Source organism: Bufo bufo, chromosome 6 (genome assembly GCF_905171765.1).
Source record: "Bufo bufo chromosome 6, aBufBuf1.1, whole genome shotgun sequence".
NCBI classification, from domain to species: Eukaryota; Metazoa; Chordata; class Amphibia; order Anura; family Bufonidae; genus Bufo; species Bufo bufo.
The window spans coordinates 328,241,020-328,254,482 of record NC_053394.1 but is presented as its reverse complement, the minus strand read 5'-3'; the positions used below and the strand labels follow the sequence as shown (position 1 = coordinate 328,254,482).

The window sequence follows — 13,463 nt, the reverse complement described above, 5'->3', positions numbered from 1 at the left end:
TCCTGCTTCTTTCTTTAAATAAGTGTCAAGAGACATTTGGCACCGTTGGGGGATTTTTGAAAAACCTCTCCTCCCCAGCAGATATACAAATAGAAGCATACTTATCTGTTCTCTAGTGCTGGGTCCACTCCCGACACCTTTGCTTCCCAACCCCAGCTGCTTTGTTCAGGTCCTCCGCTGTCAACATCCACATGAAGAAAGAACAACTGGCTGCAGCACTGTCAAGGTGGATGATGACAGCAGGGGACCCAAACAAAGGCTAGGGAACAAAGGAGCTGGGAAGCAGGTAAGTATGCTTCCCTTTGCAGGTCTTCCCCTCCCCACCTCATGAAAGGTCCACGGTAAGTTTTTTTTCCTCTTGTTTCCCCCCTCTCCGACCCATTTGTATTTAAAATTATGCCACCAGATACAGTATGTTCTCTAAACACACACAAAATATACAGAGGGAAGGCCACAGAAAAGGAGCTCAACTGGTACGGTAAGTATGTGAATCAACACATTTGGGTGAGTATTTACAATGAGAAACCAGGCAAGAAAAAGCACCAACAGAAAATAAATCCCATCTGCTCTGTCAAGTATATTTCAAGTCTAATCAGGATTACCTAAAGCAATTTATATGCATCTGGCACTTAAAAACCCTGACATAAAAATAACAGGCTCAGAGGTTGAAAAGGCATTTGAAAACCTGCTCAAGTATAGCACAAGAAGTCTTCACTGACTGACATAATTCCAACATCTGCACAGCCAGTAAAGACAATGCGCTGCTGGCTTTCAAATGACCTAAAAACCCAAAAAGCCTCCTCTCCCGCACACTGCACTGCTGGGCATGCTGTACGTTATAATTTATATCTTGGTGTGTGCCTTCCGATCATCTAGCCCTCCCTGTGCCCATGCAGGGACAGCTAGCAGTGAAAAAAGATAGGCAGAGCATTGCAGCTCAGCAGGAGGCTCCTGGAAGCTCCAGAGAGCAAATGTCGTTTGACAAGATATGAAAGGACTTCAGTATTAACATGTCTCCCGCACCACCTGCCAATAAATGGGGAGAGACAGGATATTGTATTCCTCCCCAACAAACCATTGCGAGAATGCCAGATTAGTGAAGCGCAGTTCATGGAAAAAAGAGAAATCTCTCTCTCGGTTTCACATATAGATGCTACATTTCATATAAATATATACACAGCAGACTCTATAAAACCAAAGGACCCAGCTTGCTAGCCATCCTCACATAAAGAGCCAGCTAGATTTGGACTGTTGTGATGTTGATGTCATCCTCCAAAGGAACCATTATTGAGACCACATCTTCATAAAGGTCAAGGTCTGAAGACCAATTTCATATGTGCATGACTGATGGGAAATCTAAAACATCAAAAAAAGAACAGGACCTTGGACTTTGAAAGTCATTGAGATTTTTGTAAGTAAATGATACTGAATACATTATGTCTGCACTGCACACACTGGGTCTCCACCGTCAACCAGCTCGCCAATCCGTAGCCTCTCATTCCCCTGGACTGTGCGCGTCACGGTGAGTTGGAACTCCACAGAATACAATATCCGAAATCCAGCACTGCACCAAGTCATAAAAACCAGATTGATGGAAGAGTACAAAGTAGTAAAAATGGCTTTTGCTTTTCAGGCTACACTTGCCCTTTAAAAAAACCAAAAAGGGCTGCTGTAGCCTGAGACACGTAAGCAAAATTTTTTGGATGGTATCTCGACAATAAAGAAGCATTCCATTATGCTTCTCTTTGGATGTCAAGTGACTGTCCTCGAGCCAAGAAACTGTAAACCATTTGTGGATGCACAAAAAGGAAGAAGACGTAAAGGGATGATACACTGGCAGAAAGAAAAGGTATCAATGGGACCTATGTTGGATTTTTAGGCAACCATGATAGTTATTCTTATCAGATGATTTAATAACAGTCTAAAAATCGGGCAAACTAATAGTTCAGCGCCCATTGCCAGATTATAATCTAAAAGTAATAATCCTTCTAATATTGTGCATATACAAGGCAGCTAAGGCCCACTATATAAGAAACAGTCAAGTGAGGCACACAAAGTATACAGGCCAGTGGTACTTCGAGCCTACCTTCGCCTGCGCTGTTCTTTGCTTTGGCAGATTTCTTCATCTTGTGGAGAACTGTTCGGTCATTGTCCAGGGCCTAAAAAATAAATTACGTCAGATTAAGATAAAGATTTGGATGCCTTCCTGACGTCTGAGCTTCACGTTTGATTTCTAAGCTACATCAATGAAATGAAATCCATGAAGGGGTGGTCAGTACAACATATTATGAAGCCTCAAATGTGCCCTTGAGTCCTTCAAAATGCACATTAAAGGGAATCTGTCACCAATTTACACGTGAGATGCACGCTTCTCAGTACTTTGTATTGGTCTTGGTTCTATTTCAATACATGACTCCTTTGTGTAGATATCAGCGTTTTTATTTTATTAAAGTGTAACCATCATTATTTTTTTTTTATTTTTGGAATGTGTAGGGGCAGTGATACTGAACATTTTTGTAATATACTTTATTTACTGAAATGGCACATTTCTATTAGAAAAAATAGCTGTAAATGGCCCATTTTGAGCCTTTTTTTTACATAACTGTGGAGACTTGCTCAACACTGACTGTGTTATGTAAACAGAGGCTCAAAATTGGCCACTTTACAGGTATTTTTCTAATAGAAATGCGCGATTCCAGCAATTAAAGTATATTACAAAAATGGTCAGTATCATGACAGTTACACTTTAATTAGCTGACGGGGGCAACAAGGGCAACCACCTATTACACAATCGTTCCCTGAATTCAATGAATGCCGGGTAGCAAAGAAATGTGTCTTAATTACTGGCAGCCAGAGCCTAACACTCACATTTGGAAAACCCTTTTAATCCATTTCTTAGATTACGCATTGTAAAGTTAGGAATTGTATAATTGCTATTAATGTAACCACGGCATAAAACACAGACAACGGTAACAAAACAAGTGTTTCTGATCAAAGCTTCATTTCGTCATCTCTTTAGATTGCTGTTACCCCTACTCTCAGGGGATTCACTCAAACAAAACCAGACAAAAATCAGGTCATTTCTTTCATGTGTTCGAAACAATGAGTGCTGAAATGTTTTACGCATTGAACGTCAATCAGCAGGGTTTGCAGTCCCATGCGGACCAATAAATGCAAATCTAGTTTTTACCCCCAATGATCCGTGCATGACGGCTGTTTAATAATCAGGTTAATATGAAAGAAAATATCAGGAAACTTGTCGCATCAGGGGCCAGAATGAGATTTAAAAAAAGCGCACTTCTCATCCATGCTTCACGCATATACTCTACATGGACCGCTGCAAGGTGTTAATGTTCCCGGGTCCCGAGGCACTGGAATGTGAAAGTTCTGAACAATTACTGTTGTGACCATTGGGAGGCTGGCAGCAGAACAGTGTATCTTGGAGGATGGGCACACGAAACAGACTGGGTAAATATCAGAGTTGATGCAATTAAAGACATCCTTTTGGGAGTCCCAATCCAATAACTGGCCCGCTCTGGATTTTCGTGCGTGAGTCACCGCAGAGTCGTCATACAGATTTCCTATTAACCTATTTATTGCTGGAGTTAGCCAAACACTTTGTAATAATACTGCATTGTAAACTGGGATAAGAAATAATAAACGGGAAAGTCAAATGGCCATAATTTTTGTCAAACAATATTTGATCTGAAGATTTGAAGGCCCTTTCCACCTTACAAAAAAGCATTGTCCCAAAGTATCTACAATGAAATATAAAGCAACTTTGCAAATTGTCTTAATTAAACATTTCCTAACAATTTCTGTCTACAGCTCCTATACAAACCTATACATTTCCATGGTAACAGACAATAAACAAACCTTATGTTGTCTAATCCCTAAAAGGGGTTGTCTAGGTGCAATAGGAAACCGGACAACTCAGGGGACTGACCTGTCATAATGAAAAGACGATTACTTACCAGACAGACCCCCATGCTGCCGCCTAGGTTCCCCCGGCTTTTTTTGGCTGCAGTGCTGATGTCACATTGACAGCTGAACATTTTAAATAAAGACCAATCGAAAAAATATTATTTGCCCAAAAGGAGTAACGTGCAATCGCAAAAATGTTGTCCATAGCCAATTGGACATTCAGTCCAATGTAAAATCTCAGGGGTCTACTCATGTAGCATTAGCTCTGATATCAGTCTTAAGAACACATTAAAGAAACCGTATCACCCCAATTATACTGCAAACTATAATTAAAGAAGATCACAGTGAAGATACATGTGGAGTGGCTTACTTGGAAGAGACCTATCTTTAGAAATACTTCCTGCTGTTGTGCAAATATGTGAAGCACGTGTCATTGAACCATTCAAGAAAACTGGAAAAGCTTTGTACTGCATGAAACTTGTGCAGAACACTGTTCTCCATTTGGCAATCCCAACATAAACGTATTTAGCTTATATGGCCTTCTTCAGATGTCACTGTCTGAAAAAGGTGAACTGGTGCTGTTAGAAAGAGTAGAGCGTGGTCGGTAATGCGTATTACCAATCAGGCATTTCCAGCGCCAATTCTCCTCACTCCCAGTGTGGCATCTTGTATCTAAAGAGGGCAATGTTGCCCAAAAACCTTCCCATTACATTGGGATTGCCGAATAAAGTAGAGTGTTCTGCATGAACTTTCTGGAGGTCAGAGCTTCGATTCTGATGTACCGATCGGGTCAGGCCCCATATGCTGCACCCAACAGAGATGGTGGAGTGCCACTGAAGCATTTCAGCTCTACACAATGACTTTTTCTAAGATACTGGTGATTTTTTAACACTGCACCAAGGGCCCATTATCATTCTCCATAATGCAGATTTTTTTTATTTTATAAATCACCCAAGAACTGAAGCGGTCATTAGCTCTGTCTTTAATTAATGACCTTATGAAATCAATAGTAATGTGCCTGAAATGCCCTTTAAGTCCAAAGGACACAACATTAGAACGTTTGTCATCCATTGGGGGGGGAGTTTCCGCATGTACCTAGTTTGATAGAGCCTGCAGGCTTTGTACAGAGGAACTGCATAGGCTCCATGCACTGGACTCTGCCCGATGCCTGAGCTCTAAGGTTACAGTGAGACTTATTTCCTGTGATATGTTGCAATAAATAAAATCACACTGTAAAAGTACATTATGTAAAATTATAAAAATATAATACCATGCAAAAATACTATACTACAATACAATAAAACGATAAAAGAAAACCTGGAAAACAATGCAATTGAGCAGAGAAATATATATAAAACAGCTAGTAGAGCTTGGCCAATGATCACACAACCAAGGTGGTGCACCCTTTATTTTGGGTTCAGTAGCAAGGTGTATGTTGAGGCGGGGGTGCCCGACTCAGGGTGGGGGTGATGCTCACCTGATCCAGTCTGTTAGGCTCCCGGGCCAGAAGTTATGCTCCCACGTGCACCGAGGACAAACATTCGTTGACGGGGGCACATGTGACCGCTGCATCCAATTACAGGCTGCAACGATGACCTGCTCCCCTTGCTTCACAGGAGCAGGTCACTGTTGTGGTCTGTGATTTGCTGCAGCGGTCACGTGTGTCCCCATCGATGAATGTTGTCCTCGGTGCACGTGGGAGCAGAACTGCCGGCCCGGTAGCCCAACAGACCAAATTCAGCAGCGGGATCAGGTGCTCTCTGGTCAAGTGAATGCAGCTTAGCTGCTCTACAATGGACGGCACTGTGCTTAGTAAGTTGCAAGAAGGCCTAAGAGCCTTAGCGCCTTCTCAAACAGTTGATTGGTGGGGGTCAAAGGTGTCGATTCCCCACCGATCAGATGTAGGTCATTTGTTAAAAAGTGTTGGAAAACCCCTTGCCCTTACTGATGCTGAATATCTTCTGTGGTATGTTCCAAGCTACTTGGACCTGTCGTTCAGCCAAGGTGCATGTTGGCTGCTCTGCATGGGAAATCCGTCACCCTACCCAGTCCCAGTATTAATGTGACCCTGCCTCAACATATACCCTGCTTCAGAACCCAAAATAAACAGTGCACTACCTGATCATTGACCAAGCACCACTAGCAGTTTATCCTTTGTCAGTCTCAGCTCAATTACATTAAGTTTTCCAGGTGTTCTTGTTTCATTTTCCAGTAGTGTGGAGCTTTAAAATCACATTCTGAAATGTTATAAAATCACAATGGTATAATACTGCATGCAAAATTAATAGCACCATGAGGGAAAAATCCAACATTGTACATGTACACTTATGTTCTTGAATGTAGAGCATTTATACAGTGACTGCAGGATCATCCAAGCATTGTAGTCATTGGAGGTAATTTATCCTGATCCCCTACAAGTTTTTGTCGTTAAAAATAAAATATATATATATAAAATCGCAAGACTGTCTAGTGACTTGGTAAATGACTGTGCGCCTAAATTTAGAGGCACGCAATGTTTTCACGCTGTCCTCGCCACTGGGGAATGGCGGAGATGAAACCATCAGCCCCACCAAATTCACTAACATTTACACCTGTTTCTAGGTGTAAATGACTGAAACCTAGCCCAGTCAGGGACTGGAGCACATTTCAATCTAGGTACACGGACTGCCAGAGGATGCCCCTAATTTAGGACGAAGTCTGCGCTGTAGCACAGGGGCTAACAAATAAATTACCCCCATTGTCTAGACCAGGCATGCTCAACCTACGGCCCTTCAGCTGTTGTAAAACTACAACTCCCACAATGCCCTGCAGTAGGATGATAGCTGTAGGCTGTTCGGGCATGCTGGGAGTTGTAGTTTTGCAACAGCTGGAGGGCCGTAGGTTGAGCATGCCTGGTCTAGACCAAGCAGATTGCTGTCTGGACTCCCTCAAATACCTACAGCACTACCTGCCATGTAAGGCCTCATGCACACGACCTTTGTGTGTTTTGCAGTTTGCAAATTCCGGATCCGCAAAACACAGAAGGCGTCCGTGTGAGTTTCGCAATTTGCAGAACGGCACGGACAGCCATTGATATAACTGCCTATTCTTGTCCGCAAAATGGACAAGAACAGGACAGGTTATATTTTTTTTGCGGACCACGGAACGGAGCAACGGATGCTGATAGCACATGGTGTGCTGTCCGCATCTTTTGCGGCCCCATTGAAGTAAATGGGTCCGCATCCAAGCCGCAAAAACTGCGGCTCGGATGCGGACCAAAACAACGGTCGTGTGCATGAGACCTAATCCTGCTGGTCCCTGAAGCACTCCAGTCGCATACATTCTGCGACTTTAAAGCTTGGTCAATATACATAATACTTTCTCACAGCAATTTCAATATTTTAGCTAAATATGAATAACTGAAAAATTACAATTTCTTTTCTAAACTTGTACTTAATTTCCTTAAAGGGATTTTGCCATAAAGTTGCCATGTCAGCAGACCCCATGCCTAATATCTGCGTTTTACAGAAGGATTGCGCTATGTATACACAGGAGTAAAGATAAATCAGGTTTCTGATGGAGCCAGTTCTCAAGTAGGGACCCATTTGTCTTCAGCAAACTACTTCCCCAGTAATTCCCAGACGACCAGCGCAAAGACATGAAAGGGAGTGGCAGCACAGGGTGCAGGACATGTACTAGATTTATAGATATGCCCAATCATGGGACAGATTATATAGGGAGTGTGCATAATGCTCTATATACAAAGCAAAATCTATAGCTTTATATGAACTGGAAGCCTGTAGGACTCACTGAACAGCTCAGACAGTACATAGCATCCATGGTATACATCTAATACAACCAATTAAGGAGCCGCCAAATAAGTTTTTCACATTATGCATCACCTAGGAGAAAGAAGCTTCTGCTCCAGCTTTTCTTCGCCATCTACTACTGCATAACATACATCCAAACTTTGTAAATCAACAGAGGGACACATTGTGAGTCGCGCTTTGCGCGCCACAGCAATTTCTTCCCGCACTAGACCACGCCTCTAACTCTGCCCAAAACATTAAACTATACACCTAATTCCACCCAGTCCCCTTAATGCCCCCACATAGTAATTATTCCCCCTTCATGCCACTGCACAGTATTTATGCCCACATTGTGCCGCCTTCACAGAATTATGCCCAGCTGTGCCCCCAATAATATGTCCACATTGTGCCACCCAGTAATATGCCCACATTGTGCCCCTCAAAGAATGTAAAAAAAAATAAACACTGCATACTTACCTTGTTCCTAGCAGCAGCAGGACATCGGCTGCTCTAGTCTGTGAAGGAGGCGGAACCGAAACTGACTGCCGGCCACACCCCCGCACAGACCAGAGGAGTGGAGAGCCGGCAGGAATGATGAAGCAGGGAGCCGATGCCGGCGACGGCTCTCTGCTTCATTATGGCAACTGTCTCTGCTTCCTATAGCCGCAGGGACAGCTGCCAGAAAGCGGGACATACCTCACCCGTACCGGGACAGCCACTGAAATCCGGGACTTTTTCCACCTTTAATGTGACCTATAAACTGTACCACTCAATTGAAAAACAAACTGAAATCTTTTAGGTGGGGGGAAGAAAACAAAACAAAACAAAAATAATGTGGTTGCATAAGCGTGCACACCCTCTTATAACTGGGGATGTAGCTGTGTTCAGAATTAAGCAATCACATTCAAAATCATGTTAAATAGGAGTCAGCATATACCTGCCATCATTTAAAGTGCCTCTGATTACCCCCAAATAAAGTTCAGCTGCTCTAGTTGGTCTTTCCTGAAATTTTCTTAGTCGCATCCCACAGCAAAAGCCATGGTCCACAGAGAGCTTCCAAAGCATCAGAGGGATCTCATTGTTACAAGGTATTAGTCAGGAGAAGGGTACAATTTTTTTTCCAAGGCATTAGATATTCCATGGAACACAGTGAAGACAGTCATCATCAAGTGGAGAAAATATGGCACAACAGTGACATTACCAAGAACTGGATGTCCCTCCAAAATTGATGAAAAGACGAGAAGAAAACTGGTCTGGGAGGCTACCAAGAGGCCTACAGCAACATTAAAGGAGCTGCTGGAATATCTGACAAGTACTGGATGTGCGGTACATGGGACAACAATCTCCCATATTCTTCATATGTCTGGGCTATGGGGTAGAGTGGCAAGACGAAAGCCTTTTCTTACGAAGAAAAACATCCAAGCCAGGCTACATTTTGCAAAAACACATCTGAAGTCTCCGAAAAGCATGTGGGAAAATGTGTTATGGTCTGATGTAACCAAGGTTGAACTTTTTTGGCCATAATTCCAAAAGATATGTTTGGCGCAAAAACAACACTGCGCATCACCAAAAGAACACCCTACCCACAGTAAAGCATGGTGGTGGCAGCATCATGATTTGGAGCTGTTTTTCTTCAGCTGGAACTGGGGCCTTAGTTAAGCTAGAGGGAATTATGAACAGTTCCAAATACCAGTCAATATTGGCACAAAACCTTCAGGCTTCTGCTAGAAAGCTGAACATGAAGAGGAACTTCATCTTTCAGCAGGACAACGACCCAAAGCATACATCCAAATCAACAAAGGAATGGCTTCACCAGAAGAAGATTAAAGTTTTGGAATGGCCCAGCCAGAGCCCAGACCTGAATCCGATTGAAAATCTGTTGGGTGATCTGAAGAGGGCTGTGCACAGGAGATGCCCTCGCAATCTGACAGATTTGGAGCGTTTTTGCAAAGAAGAGTGGGCAAATCTTGCCAAGTCAAAATGTGCCATGCTGATACTCATACCCAAAAAGACTGAGTGCTGTAATAAAATCAAAAGGTGCTTCAACAAAGTATTAGTTTATTATTTAATTTTTATATTTTTTCTTCCCTCTACCTAAAAGATTTCAGTTTGTTTTTCAATTGAGTTGTAGTTTATAGGTCACATTAAAAGGTGGAAAAAGTTCTGAAATGATTGAGGCTACTTTCACACTTGCGGCAGAGAGATCCGGCAAGCAATTCCGTCGCCGGAACTGCCTGCCGGATCAGGCAAAATGTATGCTAACTGATGGCATTAGTAAGACTGATCAGGATCCTGATCAGTCTTAAAAATGCCTGATCAGTCGAAAAAATGCATTGAAATGCCGGATCCGTCTTTCCGGTGTCATCCGGCAAAAACGGATCCGGCATTTATTTTTTCACCTTTTTTTCAGTCTGCGCATGCGCATACCGGAAGGACGGATCCGGCATTCCGGTATTCTGAATGCCGGATCCGGCACTAATACATTCCTGTGGGAAAAAATGCCTGATCCGGCATTCAGGCAAGTCTTCAGTTTTTTTAGCCGGAGATAAAACCGTAGCATGCTACGGTTTTCTCTTTTGCCTGATCAGTCAAAACGACTGAACTGAAGACATCCTGATGCAAACTGAACGGATTACTCTCCATTCAGAATGCATGGGGACATACCTGATCAGTTCTTTTCCGGTATAGAGCCCCTGTGACGGAACTCTATGCCGGAAAATAACAACGCAAGTGTGAAAGTAGCCTTATCTTTGTCTCGTTTTTTTACATCACAGAAACCTGACATTTTAACAGGGGTGTGTAGACTTTTTATATCCACTGTATGTGATAACTCTCCTATGAAAGGGGTCTAATTCAGATCAATTGCTTCTGCTCTGAGTAGACATCTCCCTGGAAAATACTGATCCTAAAAGGGGTAACAAAGTCACCTAATGACACGCAATAGATACAAGTAAGAAGATCAGATCTGTAATGTCTGAATTGCAGAGATCTATAGAAACCCCTTTGGCAGGCCCAGACTAGCTGGCAAGGGAGCAGGTGAATCCCCTGGTGGGCACCCAGTCCCTAACCTCCTGCACAAGTGGCACATGGCACAGTACACTGACTGCACTGCATACAGATATTCAGCAGCTCCACCTGAGATGACTTGTAGGCACAGAGACAGGGTCTTCAGCGATTAAAACTAAAAAAATTAAAATATATTGGAAATTGCCAGTTTAGCACTGGAAAATGTTATACAAGTGGCTGGATAAGAAGTATTGAGTAATATATGTTACATTCATGAATCCCATACGAGATGGGGTTAATGAGGACCCATCACCTATTGATGAGGACCTACCTACTGATGAGTCAGGATAGGTCATCAATATCAGATCAAGGAGGGTCTGACTCCCAGCACCCACACGATCAGCAGTTTTTACAAGTTCTGATGCAGAACAGGCACCACAGCTCTATATATTGTATAGTGGTCATGCCTGGTTCCTGCACCACAACTACACAGCTCTGTATAATGTATAGTGGCCGTGCCTGGTTCCTGCACCACAACTACACAGCTCTGTATAATGTATAGTGGTCATGCCTGGTTCCTGCACCACAACTACACAGCTCTGTATAATGTATAGTTGCCGTGCCTGGTTCCTGCACCACAACTACACAGCTCTGTATATTGTATAGTGGTCGAGCCTGGTTCCTGAACCACAACTACACAGCTCTGTATAATGTATAGTGGTCATGCCTGGTTCCTGCACCACAACTACACAGCTCTGTATAATGTATAGTGGCCGTGCCTGGTTCCTGCACCACAACTACACAGCTCTGTATAATGTATAGTGGCCGTGCCTGGTTCCTGCACCACAACTACACAGCTCTGTATATTGTATAGTGGCCGTGCCTGGTTCCTCTATCACAACTACACAGCTCTGTATATTGTATAGTGCAGGGCTCGACAAATCCCAGGTGCCAGGTCGCCATGGCGACCAGGAATTTGGTCCTGGCGCTTGGGTATTTGTCAGCCCCTCTCGGCGCGCACCATGGTTTCCTGAGCCGGCATAGTGGAGAAGGAGAGGAATCCCTCCCTCCCCACTGTGCGCAGCTGCCGCTGACCACCAATGAGAACAGAGTAGGAGGAGGAGGGGAGGGACTGTGGCCACTGCGCCACCAATGAGAACAGAGTAGGAAGAGGAGGGGAGGGACTGTGGCCACTGCACCACCAATGAATGCCTGAATACCAATGCGCCGGCCATATCCGGCCCCTATGACTGCACGCTGTGATCCGCGCGATTAACCCCTCAGTTGAGGGGTTAATCGCGCGGATCACAGCGTCCTGTCAGAGGTCGGGTGCCGGGAATGTTTGTCTGCATTGGTGGCAGTGGGCAGTTCCAATCGGAGTCCCAGCAGGGTAATGCTGGGGCTCCGATCGGTTACCATGGCAGCCAGGAGTCACGCTACTGAAGTCCTGGCTGCCATGGTATGTTAGTGAGCAGCATTATACTCACGTGCGCTGTGGCCGCCGGGCGCTCTTTCTTCTGTCTGTGCGGCTCATTGCTAATGCTTATAGCATTAGCAATGCGCCGCACAGACCTATGAGAAGGAGCTTCCGGCGATCACGGCGCACGTGAGTATAATGCTGCTCACTAACATACCATCGCAGCCAGGACTTCAGTAGCGTACTGGCTGCCATGGTAACCGATCGGAGCCCCAGCATTACACTGCTGGGACTCCGATCGGAACTGCCCACTGCCACCAATGATGGGGGGGGGGGACCCTGTGGCCACTGCCACCAATGATTAATACTGGGGAGGGAGGGGGGGGTGGGTTTGTTACCAGAGGGGGCTGATAAGAGGGAGAGGCTGGAGGGGCTGATCAGAGGCTGGAGGGGCTGATCAGAGGCTGGCTACCATGGTCAGCTCCCTGCTGTTGTGTGCACAAAGCACAGGGCAGCAGGGAGAGTGTAAAGTCCTATTCACCCTAATAGAGCTCTATTAGGGTGAATATGACAAGGGTTCTAGCCCTTAAGGAGGCTAATAGTTATTAAATAAAAAGAAAAAAAAAAAAAGTTTAAACACCACCCCAAATATAGAAAACAATATATCGCGATATATATCGCATATGCTTAAAATTATATCGCAATATAGATTTTATGACGCGGCTCCGCCTGGCTCCTAACTTTTTTAGCTGGCTCCTAGATTCCAAGGAAATTTGTCAAGCCCTGGTATAGTGGCAGTGCCTGGTACCTCTATCACAACTACACAGCTCTGTATATTGTATAGAGGCCGTGCCTGGTTCCTGCACCACAACTACACAGCTCTGTATATTGTATAGTGGCCGTGCCTGGTTCCTGCACCACAACTACACTGCTCTATATTATGTATAGTGGACGTGCATGGTTCCTCTATCACAACTACACAGCTCTGTATATTGTATAGTGGCTGTGCCTGGTTCCTGCACCACAACTACACAGCTCTATATTATGTATAGTGGACGTGTCTGGTTCCTGTACCACAACTACACAGCTCTATATATTGTATGGTAGCCATGCCTGGTTCCTGCGCCATAGCTAGTGAAAACAGCTGAGTGGCAGGGGTGCCACCGATCGGATATTGATGACTTATTCTAAAGATAGGTCATCAATAGGTAAGACCTGGAAAATCCCTTTAGGTGGTCCTTTACTCAAGTTGTAATAAAACACAAAAAAGCAATGGACAACTCAATGGAGACCAAAACTATAAGTAGATAAAGGCTCCGCATTTCGGC

The 13,463-nt window shown here is 44.2% G+C and overlaps 1 protein-coding gene across 2 annotated transcripts in view; it reads right to left on the bottom strand.

The window, feature by feature from the left end:
- LOC121003168 (arf-GAP with SH3 domain, ANK repeat and PH domain-containing protein 2-like) overlaps positions 1-13,463 on the bottom strand; it is a 138,083-nt gene that overhangs the window by 76,875 nt on the left and 47,745 nt on the right. For both annotated transcript variants that reach the window (XM_040434795.1, XM_040434796.1), the window contains exon 2: positions 2,087-2,159. In XM_040434795.1, the coding sequence (XP_040290729.1) occupies positions 2,087-2,159 (73 nt within the window). The remainder of the gene's footprint in view (positions 1-2,086; positions 2,160-13,463) is intronic.